The sequence below is a fragment of the Euleptes europaea genome, chromosome 12 (genome assembly GCF_029931775.1).
Source record: "Euleptes europaea isolate rEulEur1 chromosome 12, rEulEur1.hap1, whole genome shotgun sequence".
NCBI lineage: Eukaryota > Metazoa > Chordata > Lepidosauria > Squamata > Sphaerodactylidae > Euleptes > Euleptes europaea.
This window is the reverse complement of record NC_079323.1, coordinates 64,208,727-64,227,411: the sequence shown is the minus strand read 5'-3', so window position 1 is coordinate 64,227,411 and position 18,685 is coordinate 64,208,727. Positions and strand designations below refer to the sequence as shown.

At 41.9% G+C, this 18,685-nt stretch overlaps 1 protein-coding gene across 1 annotated transcript in view; it reads right to left on the bottom strand.

The window, feature by feature from the left end:
* Positions 1-18,685, bottom strand: part of ABCG1 (ATP binding cassette subfamily G member 1) — a 47,774-nt gene that overhangs the window by 9,777 nt on the left and 19,312 nt on the right. Inside the window, exons 2-9 of the mRNA XM_056858301.1 lie at positions 17,256-17,373; positions 13,754-13,886; positions 10,789-10,839; positions 8,106-8,251; positions 7,090-7,213; positions 4,065-4,179; positions 2,563-2,711; positions 307-408 (exon numbers count right to left, since the gene is read on the bottom strand). Of these exons, the coding sequence (XP_056714279.1) occupies positions 307-408; positions 2,563-2,711; positions 4,065-4,179; positions 7,090-7,213; positions 8,106-8,251; positions 10,789-10,839; positions 13,754-13,886; positions 17,256-17,373 (938 nt within the window). The remainder of the gene's footprint in view (positions 1-306; positions 409-2,562; positions 2,712-4,064; positions 4,180-7,089; positions 7,214-8,105; positions 8,252-10,788; positions 10,840-13,753; positions 13,887-17,255; positions 17,374-18,685) is intronic.

The following is an 18,685-nucleotide window of genomic DNA, read 5'->3' as shown; positions in this document are numbered from 1 at the left end:
AAATTTTTTTTAATGGAAAATAGCTCTTAGTTATATAGATCTAACTAATGTGCCCTAAATATAGTCTTTGGAAGTAACATTTTAGATTGCTAAGTCCTCAGGGCAGGGGCTCTTCTTGTTAACTGTCATGTATCCTGCTGACCCAATACTCCATTCCATTAACAGTGTCATGCTGACATTATCCAAGGAAAACAGAATTCTTGTTCTACCCATCTTTTATGCAAAGCATACAGATGTTGTAGTTCTGTGTTTTAAAATGGGTAACTACAATACACCATTTTTAAAAGTATTTAAAAACAGCCTTACCGAATCCCTCATTATGGTGAGAAAAGTTCTTTTAAACAGGATGCAAAACTGAGTAAGGCAGCTGGCTGAGAAACTGTGACAACCTTCTGTGGATGAAGAATCCTGAGGAAATAAACAAACAAAAGGTTAAATGCTGAATCGTCCCTGTTTTTCAAGTAGCTATAATGAACAAAATGTTGCATGTGGATCTCTGAGATGGCTTTTCATGTCCCAGTTGAACCACAAACTGACTGGGAAGATCAGTAGTTCTTGACTTCATTTTCTCTTCTGTCTCGTGCTTAGTCTACAAAGGGCAAATGTCTCACATTCTCAGTTGTGAGGTGATATCTGGTGCAAGTATTTGCCATCAGCATTGATTGTTGCAAATGTTCATCTGCCTTGCATGGTCTTAAATATTTAAAAACAATATATGTCATTGCAAGCATCTTTTAAAAAGGTGTAAAAGGAAAAGGGAAACATAGACACAGAAGGCTAGATAGTCTCCATTCTTCCAGATGGTTTGGAATCAGAATTCAGTGTTGAAAGACATCAAAAGTCTAATTTCCATGAAAGTATAATGCAAGTGTTCTAAAGTGTTCAAATAGATCACAGGAAAGCATCAGAGAATTATTGAGGTGGTTCCTGTGGTGACAAATTACTAACTGTACATTGCAAATGCATGCAGTAACATTTTGAGTTCACTAATTTGTCCCTTAAAAGCAGAAATGTCCCCCTGGTGTCTGTATCACCTAAACCAGCCTTTAGATTAGAAGAATGAGTAGTAAATACTGCAAAACACACCACACCGCTTCATGTGTGTCAGCTCAGGCGTCTATCCCTAGCTTCCCATAAACAGACATGCTCAGGCAGGTGAACCTAAGCAATGCTAATTTATTAGGAGCAAAAAGACAGATTTAAGAAGTTGACTACCTCTCACGCAGGAGAGGTTGCTAATGGGGTCTATGCAGGCAGGATACAGTATAAAAGCATCCTAGGCAAGAAAGTAAAACAAAGTGAAACCACAGTGCAGTAACTACGAGAGAACAGTTCCCAGAGAATCGCAGACATAACAGGATTTGCAGCATGAGAACAAAATCTTGACCAGCAGCCAGAGCCTGGCCTTGACAGGAAGCCAGCCTTTGACCTGTAACTACCAAACTCCCAACTTCAAAAGAAGCAAAGGCCTGACATTCTGCCCCCCCAGGCCCTGACAATGTGTAATAGCAATGGTTTGGTATTACATGAGTACTTCAATTTCTGCCTGTACTTCCTGCTTTATTATAAGCCATTGTTTGTTATTACATCCAAATCAGATACACAAACAGAAATTGGGACCCATCAAAAAGCTGTTGTATCCAGTTCTGGTCTGCAGGCAAAGTATGTTGTGTGCTAACCATCATTAGCCTGGTTCAGATGTCATGGTAAAGTATGTTTTAGCAGCAGATTTAAATGGCCAAGAAGGGCAGGGGTCATTCAAGCGCGTGGTCCTTCTCAAACATTCAAGAAACCTGACCACATCCTCAGACTGGACAAGCTGAAAGGTACTGAACACAGCTGGACAAATTGGCACTCTGAGACCATCTAATCCTGTCACTGCTAATATAGAATCCAAGTCAGAACAAATGTGAAAGGTTTTATCTACAAAATGTTTAGCAAAATGATCACACCAGACTGCAGAGCAGTTCACTTTTTCCAGTAGGCCAGAACCCAATAGGCTCTTGACCACCTGGAACAGTTCCACAGGTCTACACTGTGAGGATGTAATGGTGGCAGAGAAATATGGACTCCTCTTTAAAATGAGCTCTAGCCCATGCTAGATATGTCCTAAGTCTTCCTCTAGTGTCACTCTAGCTGTCTCCATTGTTTTTTCATCGTCTGCAGCCCCCACCCCCCCAGCAAACCACAGGGCTGCCTGGGCTCTTGAACCTGAGAGACAGTGCCTAGGAATGATTGTGTCAGTTGCCCAAGCCATTTCCTCATTCCAGAGGTCAACCAAGGTATCGACAGAGGACAGACCATATCAGCAGAAAAATCCACTAATGCCATTTGAAACTTAATTAGATCTATCAGGCGATGGGGAAGGATCATCTGAACTGCTCCCTCACCCCTGCAGTCTTTGCACCCTGTGTTCTTGTCACCAACAGTGATACAGAATGTATTCTTGAACTGCTAATTGATTTCAATGGCATCATCCCACAAGAAGCTATTTGGGAGGCTCTAGCAGTTCCCTTTTACCAATTCCCTTCCCATTTCAGTTATCATTTTCATGTGAATTACCTCCTCAGATGGTCTGTGCCACAGGAAGGGATTAAGTTCACTTTCTCCTCCAGAGTCTCTCTTGTAGTCTGCATCACGCATTCCATCTTGGACTGCTCTTACCAGCCGGTTGTTCTGGTCTCCATACTCACCAGAGGCAACCTCCATCACTAAACAAAGCAGACAGAAGGCAATTATTCACTCCACCTTTATGTGAACTGTTCATGAAAGAGTCAGATACCTGATGTATAAAACATTATTTTTAGCCAGAAGCAGACATATATACACTGGGTACAGAATATATATATTTTACGAACAGCAGTATAAAAATACCATGAAATGGAAATCAAAGCAGTAGCTCTGTCACATTTCTATGAGGAGCTCAAATGGACAATTTTGGTACACAAGTATACTTAGTATACATTTGGTATCAGATAGAAATGTGACAGCACTATTAATTTTTGGCTTTTCTGGCCTTACTGTGCTGATCTACCTACCTACCTGCATATATACACACACCTACCAGCTGGGGATAACAAGACTCTGAGGAAGTGAACACTTATCCACATCAATTGTGCCCAAAGTCTCTAGACTCTTTTAGATGAAGCTCCTATTGTACTTTAAATCTGTGCATGGGAAATTTGTACCCACACTAGAGAATGAAACTACACAGTATACATTTCACTACAGCCACTGAAACACTAAGTATATCTTGGAATTTGCTCAGAGAGCATCATTTTGGAATGCATCTCAGCAGGAATTCTATCAGTGCAACACTTCTGTGCTCATGGAAGATCTGAAAAGGCCACAGGCGAACAAGATAACATTTGTTGTTCCTACATGAGCCACAAGGAGAAGACAGCAAACAGAATACTGTCAACATGTGTATATGGGGGTGGGGGGATTACGATGCCAGACCCCACCTGCAGCCTCCCTGCGTAAGTTATACTGTTTTCATGATCTGTAGCCTGAAAAAAAATGCAGAATAAAGGATGGACAGCCTGTGCATTTGTTTAAAGTACAAATCTTGCATATTCTTGTATTCATACAACCTCCATATTGTTTTGGTCTTCTGAACCTGGAGGTTGAGGGGTACAGTCCTGCTCCCCTCTTCTACACATTGATTGTACCCTCTTTGCAATCATTTGCATACAACTATTGTGAAAGCCAATTACGTGGAGAGGGGAAGGAGGAAAGCTCTTGCTGAAACTATTTAAACTGATTAGCTGCCTTTTGCCTCCGAATTAGGAAATCTGCCAGCAGTACACAGCAGACCAGGCAGGAGAAAGATGGGGCTTTTGTGCAAGTCATGTAAAATAAAATAAAAATTCAACAAACACAGCTTCTTTCACCATACTGATCCATGAGAGGGAAAGGTAGACCCATCCAAATGAATGACTCAGGAATTCTAACTTGTACAGAATTTGGCAACTTTACCCACCACTAGATGGCACACGTTAACAAGAAAAGCTGCAAGAAAAGCAATCTACTTTTAAGAGGAGAAACTCCTTGACTTTACTTACCAAAATCTGCAGGATTGTGGTAGGTCGGACAACTTAAACCCAAATCTCTCAAGTACGGGACAAGGTTTAACACTTTCCCACGGTAAATGCACTGCCCTTGGCTCAAAACATAGAGCTGAGAGAAAGAAAAGTAATAACAACATGATGAAAGACTGCTCCAGAAATAGGCAGTACAGTATTTATTGCCTTTTGCTATTTTTTAGAACACTGAAACACAGTTAAACTCATGGGAAATGCATTGATCAGGGAACTGCGATTTTTCGCTATCAGCGATTCCAGAAGTGGGGTAAATGTTTAGAAAACACATCTACAACCTCGTCAATCACTTTTTTCCCCATCAAGTCACTGCTGAGTTATGGCAAGCCCATCTAGTTTTTAAGGCAAGAGACGTTCAGAAATGGTTTGCCACTGCCTGCCTCTGTGTAACAACCCTTGTATTCTCTGGGGGTCTCTGATCCAAATACTAACCAGAGCCAACCCTGCTTAGCTTCTGAGATCTGAGGAGATCAGGCTAGCCTGGGGCGATCCAGGTCAGGGCTCTTTAATAATATCCCCTCAGAAAAGATGCTACGTTTTTTTCTGTGACCCTACCAAACTGAGCGGGAGGAAAAGCACAAGTAAAGCTGTTGACTTTGATATGCCAAAAAGGTGCTGCTGTTGTAGTTGTTGCTATTGACTTTGCAACTGACATAATTAAGCATTATCCAAGAAGGGAGATTAAAGTAAACACAAATCTTACACACTGGAGCATTGTTATTAGTTATTCCAATGTACACAGATATGCTAGTATTCACAGATATTTTTCTTTCATCACAAATTTCTTGAAAGTATTTGTATTAGGACTTCTTTTCTCTTGCTGACCTTTCCACTATTTTATGTCTTGATATCTAGTCTTCATTTTAGGCACCACTTCTGTTGAAGACACACTTTTTGAGCCACAAAGGCTTGTAGCATTGCATGTGACTTGCCTGTACCAGCTGAAGCTTTTGAAGAACCTGTTCAAATGCACAATGTTCACAGGTCTCTCATACTCTGCGCAGCTACGCTCACATGTCGAGGATTATTTGTTTGAAATCAACCACCATCCACCAGCACCCATCAGAGTATCTTTCTGCATAGAAACTTACACCAGGGTTACTTCAGACCTCTACAGTTTTCTCTGTGCTCTTGCACAGGGGGCTAAGGGTTACATGCAGACACACACCGTTCAACCAGATTGCTACTGTTTTGCATTTTAAAAGAAAGCAGCAGCAGGAGGAAGCATTTGAGAGATCAGAAGTGGTGCCTTTATTCTTTCCATACCACTTCCCCAAGCTGGTTTTCTTCTCTATCAGTTTCCAAATATATATTCACCACAGCATGAGCCACAGCCAGCGGTGATTTGGAGTTCAGAAGTATCAGGAGGAAGTAGGTTAAGCACACCTAACACTCCTCTGCTCTAAATTTCTCCCTCCCTGCAAAGGGTGATTTTTATTTTTAACAAGTGTCCATCAGGCTTAGCTGCATACATCTGAAGAAAAAATTAATTAGGCCATAGAAGAACTTAAAATGGGACCCTTTGCCTGCATGGTTACAGCTGGTGCCTATTGGGAGTAGGGTTGCCAACACTGGCTTGGGGAATTCCTGGAGATTTGGGGGTGGAGCCTGTAGAGGGCAGGGGTTGGGGAAGGACCACAGCGGGGTATAATGTCCACCCTCCAAAGCAGCCATTTTCTCCAGTGGAACTGGTAGCTTTAGTCTGGAGATCATTTTAATTCCAGAAGATCTCCAGACTCCACCTGGAGGTTGCCAAGCCTAACTGGAAGCAATTTCCATAACTGTGGCAGATGAAAAAAATACTGTTATAATCCTGGAAAGGAAATAATAATATGCCTCCGCAAGTCCTTGTGAACTCATGAAGCTGCCTTATACTGAATCAGACCCTTGGTCCATTGAAGTCAGTACTGTCTACTCAGACCGGCAGCGGCTCTCCAGGGTTTCAGGCAGGGGTCTTTCACATCACCTACCTGCCTAGTCCCTTTAACTGGAGATGCTGGGGATTGAACCTGGGACCTTCTGCATGCCAAGCAGATGCTCTACCTCTGAGCCACAGCCCCTCCCTGAAGGGAAGGAAAGCAGAATGACATAGCCCAATCTAGTCAGATTTTGGAAGCTAAGCAAGGTCTGTACTTGAAAGGGAAACCACCAAGGAAGGCTCTGCAGAGGAAGTCATGGGCAAACCACCTCTGCTTCTCACTTGCCTTGAAAGCCCCACACACATACACACATAATCCTGGAAATCGCTTTTGGTAGGTATCAATTAAAATAGTAGTTTATCCATGCAAATTTATATCTAACACTGGTTAAAATGCATACATCCGAAAAAATTCTAAATGCCTGAACCAACATGTTTTCATCACATGTAAGGTTTCCATGTAGAAGGAGATTTTTGACATGCAGACAGTTTGAACAAGCAATGCACAAAATAGCAAAATCATAAGAAGAAACTGTTTTTGAATGGCAGATGTAAAAGGGCTCCATTGCTGTAACGACTCCCAAACGTTGGAGTATCTGCCTTTGGAGATTCAGAGTACTCTGTCTGCAGTCTTTATAAAAATAGTATAAGACCATGTTCAATCCTGTGCCTGCAATCTCTTAAGTAGATCCCACAGACCTTAATTTAAGTGTGCAAAGGACCACAGCCCTAGACTTGTAATTCCTTCTGAAAATAACTTCCATTCTTTTGCATCTTCCCAATATTTTATTCTAGTGTCTCATAAGGGTGTCCACCAACATGTAACATGGAAAAGCTATCTGAGAAGCTTAAAGCACACCCAACATTTTAAACCAGGAAGTTTATGGGGGAAAGGACTAAAATATATTTTGACAATTAACTAACTCGACATTAACAATTCTGTGTGCAGAATACGATGAGGCTTCCAATAAAGTTTGTAACCTAGGAAAGACAAGAAGCCTGTGACAGAAATACTTACACATACAGGTATGAAAAATTGGGGGGGGGGGGGAGACAAATTCAAAATGATACCTGATCAAAGAGCTCAAAGAGTTTGGCACTGGGCTGATGTATAGTGCAGATGACAGACCGGCCGCCCTGGGCTAAAGCCTTCATTAGAGATACCACTTGGAAGCAGGAGGCGCTGTCCAGGCCACTAAGAAGAAAGCATTTTGCATCAAGCTTGGGCTTCCACACACTAACACTGGGAATGACTTCTTCCTAAGTTCCCTTGAAAAGAATGGGTGATGTGCCATTTCATTGGGGTTGGAGCCGCAGGCATTTCCACCAGACTGTGCTTAAAACTATCATTGGCTGTCACTATTTTTTCCCATATTTTCCTTGCAGTTAACAAGGTTGCTCTTGCCATGTGCCATTATGCCAGAATGATTTTTGTTGTCTAAAATACGTCTGTCTTTCTTTTCTTCAGCTGTTTTTCACCTTACATAATTGCTAATAATAGTCTCGTTATTTTTAAAGGACTTGTTTCTAAACTTCCTTATGCATTTTAGAAAATGTATGGCTGTGGACTCCAGCACTCCAATAAACTTAGATCAAATTATACTCTCTGGGCTAGAAGCCCTTTGTAAAGGATGACGGAACATACACACAACCCCTTCTAATAAAGTTTTGGGTGTGCTGGTCAAGGATAGCTCTTAAGGAGCCAAACAATATGCGTGAAATATAGTGGGTATGTTTCCATTGGCTCTCACTGCCATTATTAAATCAGAATCATATTGGGGACTAGAAACTTCATAACTACCTGTGCTGAGCTGAACTGGAAAGACATGAATTAACACTCCCCTTCAGTGCCAAATCCACACATGCATAAGTACACACAAAATATGAGTCAGAATTAGGATCATGGAGGAACCTGTTTTCTTGCTGGAAAATGGCCTATGTTCTTAGGAAGGTACGCTTCTCACTTAGAACTCAATGGCTTTAAAAGGAAGCCCCAATTTTCTGGTATTTTAGGTGCTAACCAAGAACAATACATTACATAATGTATGCCAAAATAATACTTCATGCTTACTTCAGATCAAATTTACCTGGTAGGTTCATCAAAAAACATGACTGGTGGGTTGTTCACCAGCTCCAAAGCAATGGCAAGGCGCTTCCTCTGGCCCCCGGAAAGACTTCCAGTTCTAGTATTGGCGCACGACAACAAACCCAGAGCCGTCAAGATCTCCCTTACCTGAAGAGATGAACAACACAAACAAAATATTCTATATAGTTTCCATAACTAGTCATTCATTCATGCATTCATTAGACTTTTATGCTGCCCTTTCCCGACCAGGTTGGGCTCAGAGCAGCTCACAACAATTTTACACAATTAAAACCAATCACAATATACAATTTAAAACTATAACATAATTTAAAAACCTAGGCACCCTTAATTATACTACTGTAACACTAAAGCCATGGCGGGAACCAAACAGAAGGAAACACATTCCAACAAATAATAAATCTATCCAGCACATAACAAGGGAAAAGGAAAGAAGGAGAGGCCAGCAAGATGGAAACCGTTGCTGTCCTCAACCATATGCCTGGTGGAACATCTCAATCTTACAGGCCCTGTTGAATTGCTTCAAGTCCCACGTGGCCCACATCTCACTTGGCAGAGTGTTCCACAAAGGCTTTGGCCCTGGTTGAGGACACAGGGTTGCTAGGTCCCTCCATGCCACAGGCGGTAGCTTCGTAGAGGCAGAGCTGGGGGTGGCAAACCGTGCATACAGCATGATAACATTACTCCTGTGTTTACCTCGGAAGTGCCAACATTGCAGGGGATGTTCTAGCACTTACCTCCAAAAATTGGGGGGAGAATGCTAGAGTGTCCCCATCATGATGTCAGCGTTTCCAGGTTAAACCCAGAAGTGATGTAGGATTGCTTTCCCCCTTCAGCTGGCCTGCTTCCACCCGCCAACCAGCTGAGGGGTGGTGGGCAGCCCAGTTAATTGCCCACCACACCCAGGCAAAAGGGAAGCCTATGAGGACAGCCAGATGCTTTTTGGGCTAGGAATCACCAATAGGTTTTCACCAGATGGGTGAAGTGCTCTTATGGGACGAATCAGGAAAGGTGATCCCGCACATACCCATGATTCTGCACAGCACACAATGTGAGATACAGTGCATTACCAACTTCATGAAATTATCAGTCTTTCATTTTATTTTTATTTTTTTAAGCCTGCTTCCTCTTGGGCTGATAAAAGGTTTCAAAACTATGTCAGAAGCAGGGGATAATTAGCATGGTTCAGGCTTCACATGAGGGAAACTGGGAAGAGGCAGAAGAGGAGGTCTCCACTAACCCCCTCCACACTCAAGCTGAAGGAATTGGGGGTGTCACACTGGAACTAGAGGTGGTTGAGCATGGCAGAGGCGGTGGACTCAAACCCTCCCCACCTCATAGGTGACCAGAAGCAAGCTGAGCCAAGTGGCCCACTTTCACCAAGGTCAGAACCTCAGGTGAGCAGAACCTGCATCGTTGCCAGTATCACAGAAGCCACTTGGTTCGGCCTGTTCTTGGGATGTTAAAGACTCTGAAACCAAATGGTTCTCGTGGCAATCAGGGGATGCAATATTTTCAGGAGCTTTTGGTTCCTGCAAAATTTCTGATCCTCATAATTTTTATTAGGTCACAATCACTAAAAGACTTCCAGTGCACTGGAGAACTCCTTTGCTGTTCTCAATGAAGTGAGGAGGCAGCTGAATTAGGGAGTCATCTTTAAAGAGGATTATGAGACAAGACTGTATGCCTTTATTTATTAATTGGAAAGTACCAATGTAAACCTCACTCTACCATTTCCCAAGTGCCTTTGCCCACTAAAGAGGGGTATTTTCTGGGTAGAAAGTGTTGGTTGATGTTGGGGGGGGGGGGTTAAAACCTTTTGATAAAATTGGACTTATGTTTTTCAATGCTGCTTTTGTTCACCATCTACTTTGTTAAGATCCATTCTTAATGAGAAAAAAACATTCAAATTCCATGTTTACCAAGTTTCTAATGAAATGTTCCACTTTAAAAATAACTCCAAATGACATATGTTACCTCCGCTTCCACTGGCTCTATGCTCATGTTTTCACTTATATAGGCACTGTATTGTTCTGCCGGGCATGCTTTTAAAATTGCTTTTTGGGACCTACTGGCAAAGGGACTTTGCTTTTTGGGACCTACTTCCTTTAGGACTTGCTTTTTGGGACCTACTTTTTGGAACCTACTTGCAAAGGGACTTCCATACTGCTTTCCCCCTCCCTAGTGTAAAACACAGGAAGCTCAGTTAACAGTAAACATGTTCATATTCTGTTTTTCATACTCAGTATTCCTGAAAATACAGCAAAAAATGGGAATTTTGGGAATTTTAATGGAGTAATAAAATATATTTTTACTTTATTTTGCACCAACGGCCTTGACCTTATTTGTCATCTCCTGTGATTGTTGCATCCCTTTTATTTCTCCTTGTATTTGCACCCCCAACAAAATACAAGCTGCCAATCTGGTATCAAAGCATAGTCTGAAGGCCCCTATTGCAGCCAACCACCTAGCTGAACATAAGCTGGGGCAAGTCTTGTGTGTGCCTGAATGGGAAACTGCTTGGCCGATGTACATATCCTGCCTTCAGTTCCATGGAAGAAAGGCATGATATAAATAAAAAGACATTTCTAACTGATTCTTTACTACTATATTTTTAAATTTTCAGTAACGTCAAACTCACTTCATGAGCAAAGCAGTATACATACCATCTCCCTCCTGCCTTCATCTTTTTCTTGAAGTTTCAGGTGAGCAGATACCTGAAATATAAGCACAAATATGATGTTTATTATCAGCGGTCATAGCCGGTAACTCTGTCATGTCTATAAACTTGTTCTATAGTAGATAATGTTTTCAGCTTTTTACAAGCTAACATGGCTGCTCCTTTATGGTACCAAAACCAAAAACAAACAAACAAAAACCCATCAGCTTAAAAGATGAAATATTAGCAAAAAAAGACTGCCCTTTTTTATATTGTTAATATTACAGATGGGGAGACCAGATCTTCTGCTACAGTAGGAGACCTCTGCCTGGTGCAGCAGTGGGGGGGGGGGGGGGGGGGAAAGGTGGCGAAATTGGCATTGCATCAGTGCTGAGACATCACACCCACTGTGAACCCAGAAGTGATGTCAGCACGTTGGTATGATGGTCTAGGTAGGGTTGCCAGGTCCCTGTTTTCCTCCGGCGGAAAAACTTCCCGTTTAAGCAAGTTTAGAACTGGAAGTGCCGCCTCGCAAAGGGCCTTTACCTCTTCGTTTGAGTGGTAAAGTGGCCCTTTACCACTCAAACTAAGAGGTAAAGTCCCCGCGCAAGGCAGAACTTCCAGTTCTAAACTGGAAGTGCTGCGCGCGTGCATGTTTGCCCGCTGACCCTGACGTGGTTGGCGGGCAGAGGGAGCAATTGCCGGGGGGTTGCCCGCCACCAGGGGGGACCTGGCAACCCTAGGTCTAGGATTCCACCAAACGTCTATGGCAGGGGTCCCCAATGTTTTTGGGCCTGTGGGCACATTTGGAATTCTGACATGGCATAATGACATGGCATAGCAACAAAATGATTGCCACAAAATGACTGCCACAAGAGAAGGAGCCAGACACAAAATGATTGCCAAGCCTTAACTTCAGTAACACAATCTAGATCCTTGTATTGTGGTGGCAGCTGCTGCCAAAGCAACATTCTTAAAAAGCAGCATAGCCAATCAAATCTCCAGTAGCAAATCAAAAGCCTTGCCGGGCAAAAACCCTACCTAGCCCCAACCACTTCCTAAAAACACTTGGCGGGTGCCAGAAAAGGTGTTGGCAGGCACCATGGCACCCATGAGCACCATGCTAGGGACCCCTGGTCTATGGTAACCATCTAGCATCACACCAACACAGTGACATCTTGTGAATTCAAGCTGGAAGTGGTGCCACCGCATAGATGCAACCTCAGTTTGAATGTCGCCACCCAAAAGTCTGCTAGCAACGCTAACTCCACATGGGCAGGCCAACCCGTGTAGTAAGTGGATGACAGGGTATGCATGGGATGCTTATATAGATAAGTAGTTTATTCCTAGTCGTTATCACATACTGTTCTTGCCTCAAAGAGGTCTAGGAGATAGCAGGGAGATAAAGAGTCTTTCTCACAACTCCATCCAAGGTTTTTTTTAATATTATTATGGTGACAAATGACAAGTCACTGTTTCTGATAACAACCTGAAGTATTGATTAAAACAGACATCTTGGCCCAGAAAATTATAGCTTTTTTGGGGTAACCATAATTGAGATGAATGGAACCATTTGACCCTAAGTATGTGTGTAATTCAAATAAATAAACTATGAAAATCATCTTTCTAAAAGCCCTCATGATAATTACACTTATGTATAATAACCATGAGGACACTTTTGGTTTGACACTGTTGCCTACAGTGGGCCATGAAATTGCGGAGTAGTTGACCCTTTAGTTGAAGGCTGTGGAGGTCTGACAAGAACTGCCAGGCTGATTTCACAATAGCCTAAACAACAAACATTTTTAGATTTGTCTATTCAGATTGGCCTTGTTGGCACCACACCAAAAGAGGACTGGCCTTGTGTTCAAGTCCTGCAGTTGTTTATAGAAAACACATAACCTTTTTTACAGGAAGATGAAGGAAGAGACAAGGGATTTGTTCTTTTACAGATTTTCCAACATGCTGGTGGGGTGTGGAGGGGGATAGATATAATTAGGATAGGATTGCCAGCCAATGGATAGCAACCAGGAGGCTGGGGGGTATTTGGGTGACATCAAACCTCTCTAGGAGCCACTAGAAAATCTATATTAAAACCATAGACTTTTTGGCTATTTCTAGAGTTGATTGACATCCCTTCCAGTTTTCCCCAAGATGTGATATCATGCCACCACCCAATGGAGAGTTTTTTACATTATTTTTCACCTGCCAGCTGCAGGACTGGCAGCAGAAAACCAAAGCCAGGGGCAAGGGATTCCCTGCTCCCAGTAGAAAACTGGCAGGCCTGAATTAGGACAAAATCAACCACAGACTCAAAAAACTGGAAAGGACCTGAAGATCAATTTATTTTAGCTAAATAAAACAGACTTCTCTATAAATCAACACAACTTTGGTACAGCAGACTGACAGATTCATGATTTTTGATTTACACATTACAGTTCTTCCTCCGTATGTGGAGTTGTAAGTTTCTTGTAAGTGGCCACTGTGTTGGAATTGCACACTGGACATTTCCCCTTTAAAAACATATTTTATCCATTGGCTGTCATGAATTTATATTAAAGATGTAGGTAGCCATGTTGACCCACAACATAGAGAGACCAGGTCACCTGGTTCAGTGGGAGACCTCCTTCCCCACTGTCACTGCCACTCAGTTGGGCAGCAGGAGAAAAATGCCAGGGAAATGAGGGAGGGCAAGCAGTGTCATGCCAACACCATGACATTACTTCCAGCATGATCCAGAAGTGACATCATGTTCCAGTATTCACTCAAATGGTGCAATCATGTTTGCCACCCATATATCAGTGTAATCACAGTGAACATGACTGCTGCATAAATTGTGAGACAATCCTACAAAAAAACCATAGTCACTGGGAAGAATAAGAGCCTTTCTTATTTATTTAAAATATTTATGCCCCAAAATTGTAACCAAATTCAGGTTGCACAGAGGTAGTGTTTTGCTTTTTTCTATTTACCATCATGGCTTCTTGGACAGTAAGATGTGGGAGAAGCATATCATCTTGCATAATGTAACAGGACACTTTGCGGAAAGAACGCAGATCACGAGGCTGTCCATTGATGAGGATCTCTCCCTTCATCCCAGTCTCTCTAAAATCAGTAAAAAAATAAAAAAAATAAAAATAAAAAGGATATTACTGAACTCTTCCTTTCTACCTATACAAAAATTAACATCTGGCATGCATATTTATTTTTTTACAAATGTGACATCAACACCGTTTGTGCATAAGCAAGTAAGTAGACAATAAAATGGTTACCAATGGCACTAACTCCCTAATAATCTAAAATATTTTTAGGAAATCTTGGTATAGTAGATAGTTCAATGCTCACAAAAATTCATTGTGCAAACCAGACCTCAAAAAACAAAACTTTAACATTTCTAATTTTACACCTCTACAACTCTTGCATGCATGTAGCAGCTTAAATGAAAATATTTGATAATCAAAACTTTAGTGTATTTACTGTAGGAATGTAACCAGTAAATCCAGTGAACATTTACATTCCTAAGGGGTCAATTCTAAGGTTACAAAGCCCTTGTGCCTTCCATGTGGCTTCCACTGCCACAAAGACCATGTGTGCACTAAGAGTTCTGTGCTCAAAACTTAATTCTTAGGCATGTACAGGCCCAATTCAGATTGGGACTGCAGGGCCCAGCGCACATCTCATTAGAAGATTTTATGGGCAGCTATGTGGGAGACCAGAGGACTTTCGTAATGATGAATCAGTTATTTATAGAAGCAGCTTTGTAAAACTTAGTACTGAAATAAAATTAAGCATTCAGACACACAAACAAATATAAATATAGAGTGAAATTATTTATTAAGAATGTCCGTCAGACTTAGGGCTAGAGAGCTGGCAACCCCTGGGAGATGTTGGGGGCAGGGCCAGCATGGTGCCATGTCACGCAATGCCATGATGTCATTTCTGGTCATGTAACACCATGTCATGGTGTTGCCAAAAGGTGACAGAAACAGAATCAAAAGTCTAAGTGCACCGTTCCAGGGACTCACACGTAGAGACAAAGAGAACTATTGTAATAACCAGTGTAAAGAAATAGAAGAGAGCAACAAAAAAGGAAGAACAAGAGATCTGTTCCACAAGATCCAAGAAATCAAAGGGAAATTTAATGCACGGTTAGGCATGCTGAATAGGCTTGTGTATAACGATAAACCCGAACAGAAAATAAATCCAAAATTAGCCATTTCAGTGAATTTCCAGTTCAGGTTTACCGAATTCACAAACCTGGGGAGAAAACTAAAGCTAAATAGGCAATTCCGGGAAAAGTTGAATAATTATTCCGTTTTTTGAGGTCCTGGGGGGGCATTTTTTGACGTAGAGCTCCCAAATTCACAGCGTAGCTGGAAGGGACTCTCCTTGCATGAGCCCCAAAGTTTGGTGAAGATTGGGTCAGGGGGTCCGACTTTATGGGGTCTGGAATGGGTGGCCCCTCTCCATAGAGAAACATTGCAAACTTCGCAATATTTCTCTATGATGGAGGGGGCGACCCCTTCCAGCCCCGATAAAATTGGACCCCCTGACCCAATCTTCACCAAACTTTGGGGGTCATGCAGAGTCCCTTCAAGCTATGCTGTGAATTTGGGGGCTCTACCTTAAAAAATGCCCCCCAGGAGAATTTTAAAAAATACTTACATTTTAGACTTGTAAGTAATGGCCAACTTGTAAGTAATGTAAGTTCCTCCCTCAAGACACTAATTTCCCCATGGTTAATTGCAGGGTTACAATCAATCATGGGAAACTGAGTTTTCCCATGACTCTTAAGAAAGGAAGGAAGCGACCAATCAAATGTTGGAAAACTCAATTTCCCATGATTGATTGTAACCCTGCAAAATGGGAAAATAAGTGTCTTGAGGGAGGAAGGAGATGGTGGCCATTACTTACAAGTCTAAAATGTAAGTATTTTTAAAATTCTCCCAGAGAAGCATTTTTGGAGGTAGAGCCCCCAAATTCATAACGTAGCTTGAAGGGACTCTCCTTACATGACCCCCAAAGTTTGGAAAAGATAGGATCAGGGGGTCCAATTTTATGGGGTCCGGAATGGGTTGCCCCCCTCCACAGAGAATCATTGCAAACTTTGCAGTATTTCTCCATGGAGGAGGGAGGGTGACCCCTTCCAAACCCCATAACATTGGACCCCCTGACCCAATCTTCACCAAACTTTGGGGTTTGTGCAAGGAGAGTCTCTTCAAGCTACGCTGTGAATTTGGGGGCTCTAACTCCAAAAATGACCTCCAAAAGCTGGATTCAGAAAAGGAAGAGGCACTCGAGATCATATTGCAAATTTATGTTGGTTACTGGAGCATAGGAGAGAATTTCAGAAGAAAATCAGCTTGTGTTTCATAGATTACAGCGAAGCTTTTGACTGTGTGGATCACGAAAAGCTATAGCTGGTTTTAAAGGAAATGGGTGTGCCACTACATCTGACTGTTTTGATGCGTAAGCATCTGAACAAGAGGCCACAGTTAGGACAGAATAGGGAAAAACAGAATGGTTTCCAATTGGCAAAGGTGTTAGACAAGGATGTATTTTATCTTCCTATCTCTTCAAACTGTATGCAGAACTTATCATTAGGGAAACTGGATTAGATTTAGATGAAGGTGGAGTGAAAATTGGGGGGAGGAACATTAACAATTTGAGATATGCCGGTGATACTACATTACTGACAGAAAATAGCAAAGACTTGAAACGACTATTGCTGTCAGTTAAAAGCAGGACTACAGCTGAACATCAAGAAGAAAAAAGTAATGACTACAGGAGAATTACTCAACTTTAAGGCTGACAATGAGGAAATCGAAATTGTTGAAAACTTTATATTCCTTGGCTCCACCATCAACCAAAAGGGAGACTGCAGCCAAGAAATCAGAAGGAGATTGAGACTGGGAAGGGCAGCCATGAAGGAGCTAGAAAAGATTCTAAAGTGTAAGGATGAGTCACTGGCCACCAAGATCAAGTTAATTCATGCAATCGTATTCCCTATTACTATGTATGGGTGTGAAAGTTGGACAATGAAAAAAGCTGATAGGAAGAAAGTAGATTCCTTTGAAATGTGGTGTTGGAGGAGAGTGTTACGGATACCGTGGACTGCCAAAAAAACAAATCAGTGGGTTAAAGATCAAATCAAGGCTGAACTGACTCTACAAGCTAAAATGACTAAGCTGAGGCTATCGTACTTTGGTCACATTATGAGAAGAAAAGAGTCACTGGAAAAGACAATCATGCTAGGAAAATTTGAAGGAAGCAGGAAAAGAGGAAGACCCAACAAGAGATGGATTGACTCTATAAAGGAAGCCGCAGCCCTCAATTTGCGTGACCTGAGCAAGGCTGTTAAAGATAGGACGTTTTGAAGGACACTGATTCACAGGGTCGCCATGAGTTGGAAGAGGTACATCTAGAGGTACACAATGTGTGAATTAGCACTTACGATCACAATGGTATACTAACCTGTATCCTGCCAGGATGTTCATGAGTGTTGACTTCCCAGCTCCAGAAGGACCCATAATTGCCACAAGTTCTCCGCTGCTGAACTTTCCTGAAATTCCTTTCAATAGCATCTTGAAACCTGAAAACGGGGGGGGGGGGGAGAGACACCTATTAATCCATGAACATAAAACTATTGCCGTAAGAAATCCACACCATCTTTATATCTACCACATTTTGCCATTTGTAGTGGGTTCACAGTGTCCTCTGACTTTTAACGTTCACATCTTAAGTTTTTCTCCTTCACAAATCTCTTTGCATAACTGATGTCAGGCTGGAAAAAGGAATAACTGACAGTGGCCAAAAGACTTTTCTCCTTCTCAGTCACCTAATTTCCCTGCTTCTCAACTGCTAGGGGAAATCTGAACAAGGATAACAGCTAGTTGTTTCTTCCCACCCTGCATGACATCATGTCAAAAAACTCCCCAACTTTGCTCAAGAGTTGGCTGATGCCTTCAGAATCATGACATCAAAGCCTGACTACGTTTCATGTGGTGAATGTAACAAATAGCCATACTTCTGGTAACTGGAATTATCATGGGAGGGAAATAGAAGGATGTGAGAAAATTAAAAAAAAAAACATTTCTTGTGAAGCACAGTAATCAGAGAGAAAATTTTTGTTTTGTTTTTGAGAGAGAAAGAGAAAATGATGAACATCATCCAACATGCTCATGGTCTACAGGGCCCACTTCATTCAGCCTCACTTTATATGCATTGTTACGTATCTGGAACCAAACTCCATGTTTTGGATCCATTTTATAAAGACCAGAAGATCACACAAGCTTTAGGTCGCTGCAATTATAATCGCTGAAACATATATAGGGTTGCCAACCTCCAGCCGGTTAGTATTCAAAATCGGGCTCCAAGTACAAAATAGGAGAATGAGGAATCAAAGTTATGCACTTGTTGAAAGCTCAATAAAGCACATAAGAGCAATATGCAAACAATTGTATTCAGAGAAAAAAGAACCCCATTGCAAAGGTATCCAAAGGATATAAATACTGAGCAAGGTAAGTTAATACACAATGAGAATACAAAAAATGTGTACAAGAATAAGTCAGGTATACAATAATAGACTATCCAGAATGGTAAAGTCCAAAAGAGCACGGAATAAATATCAGACGCAATGGGCTTCCGGTAAAATCCCCATTTCAGAGCTTTCCTCAAGCTTCAAGAAGTACCACGTGCTAATATCACCAAAATTGGAGAGAGACGTCTATTCTGCCATTCTATGTAAGAGGCTTGGTAAGCGTCTCAGAATGGCAGAATAGACGTCTCTCTCCAATTTTGGTGATATTGGCACGTGGTACTTCTTGAAGCTTGAGGAAAGCTCTGAAATGGGGATTTTACCGGAAGCCCATTGCGTCTGATATTTATTCCGTGCTCTTTTGGAC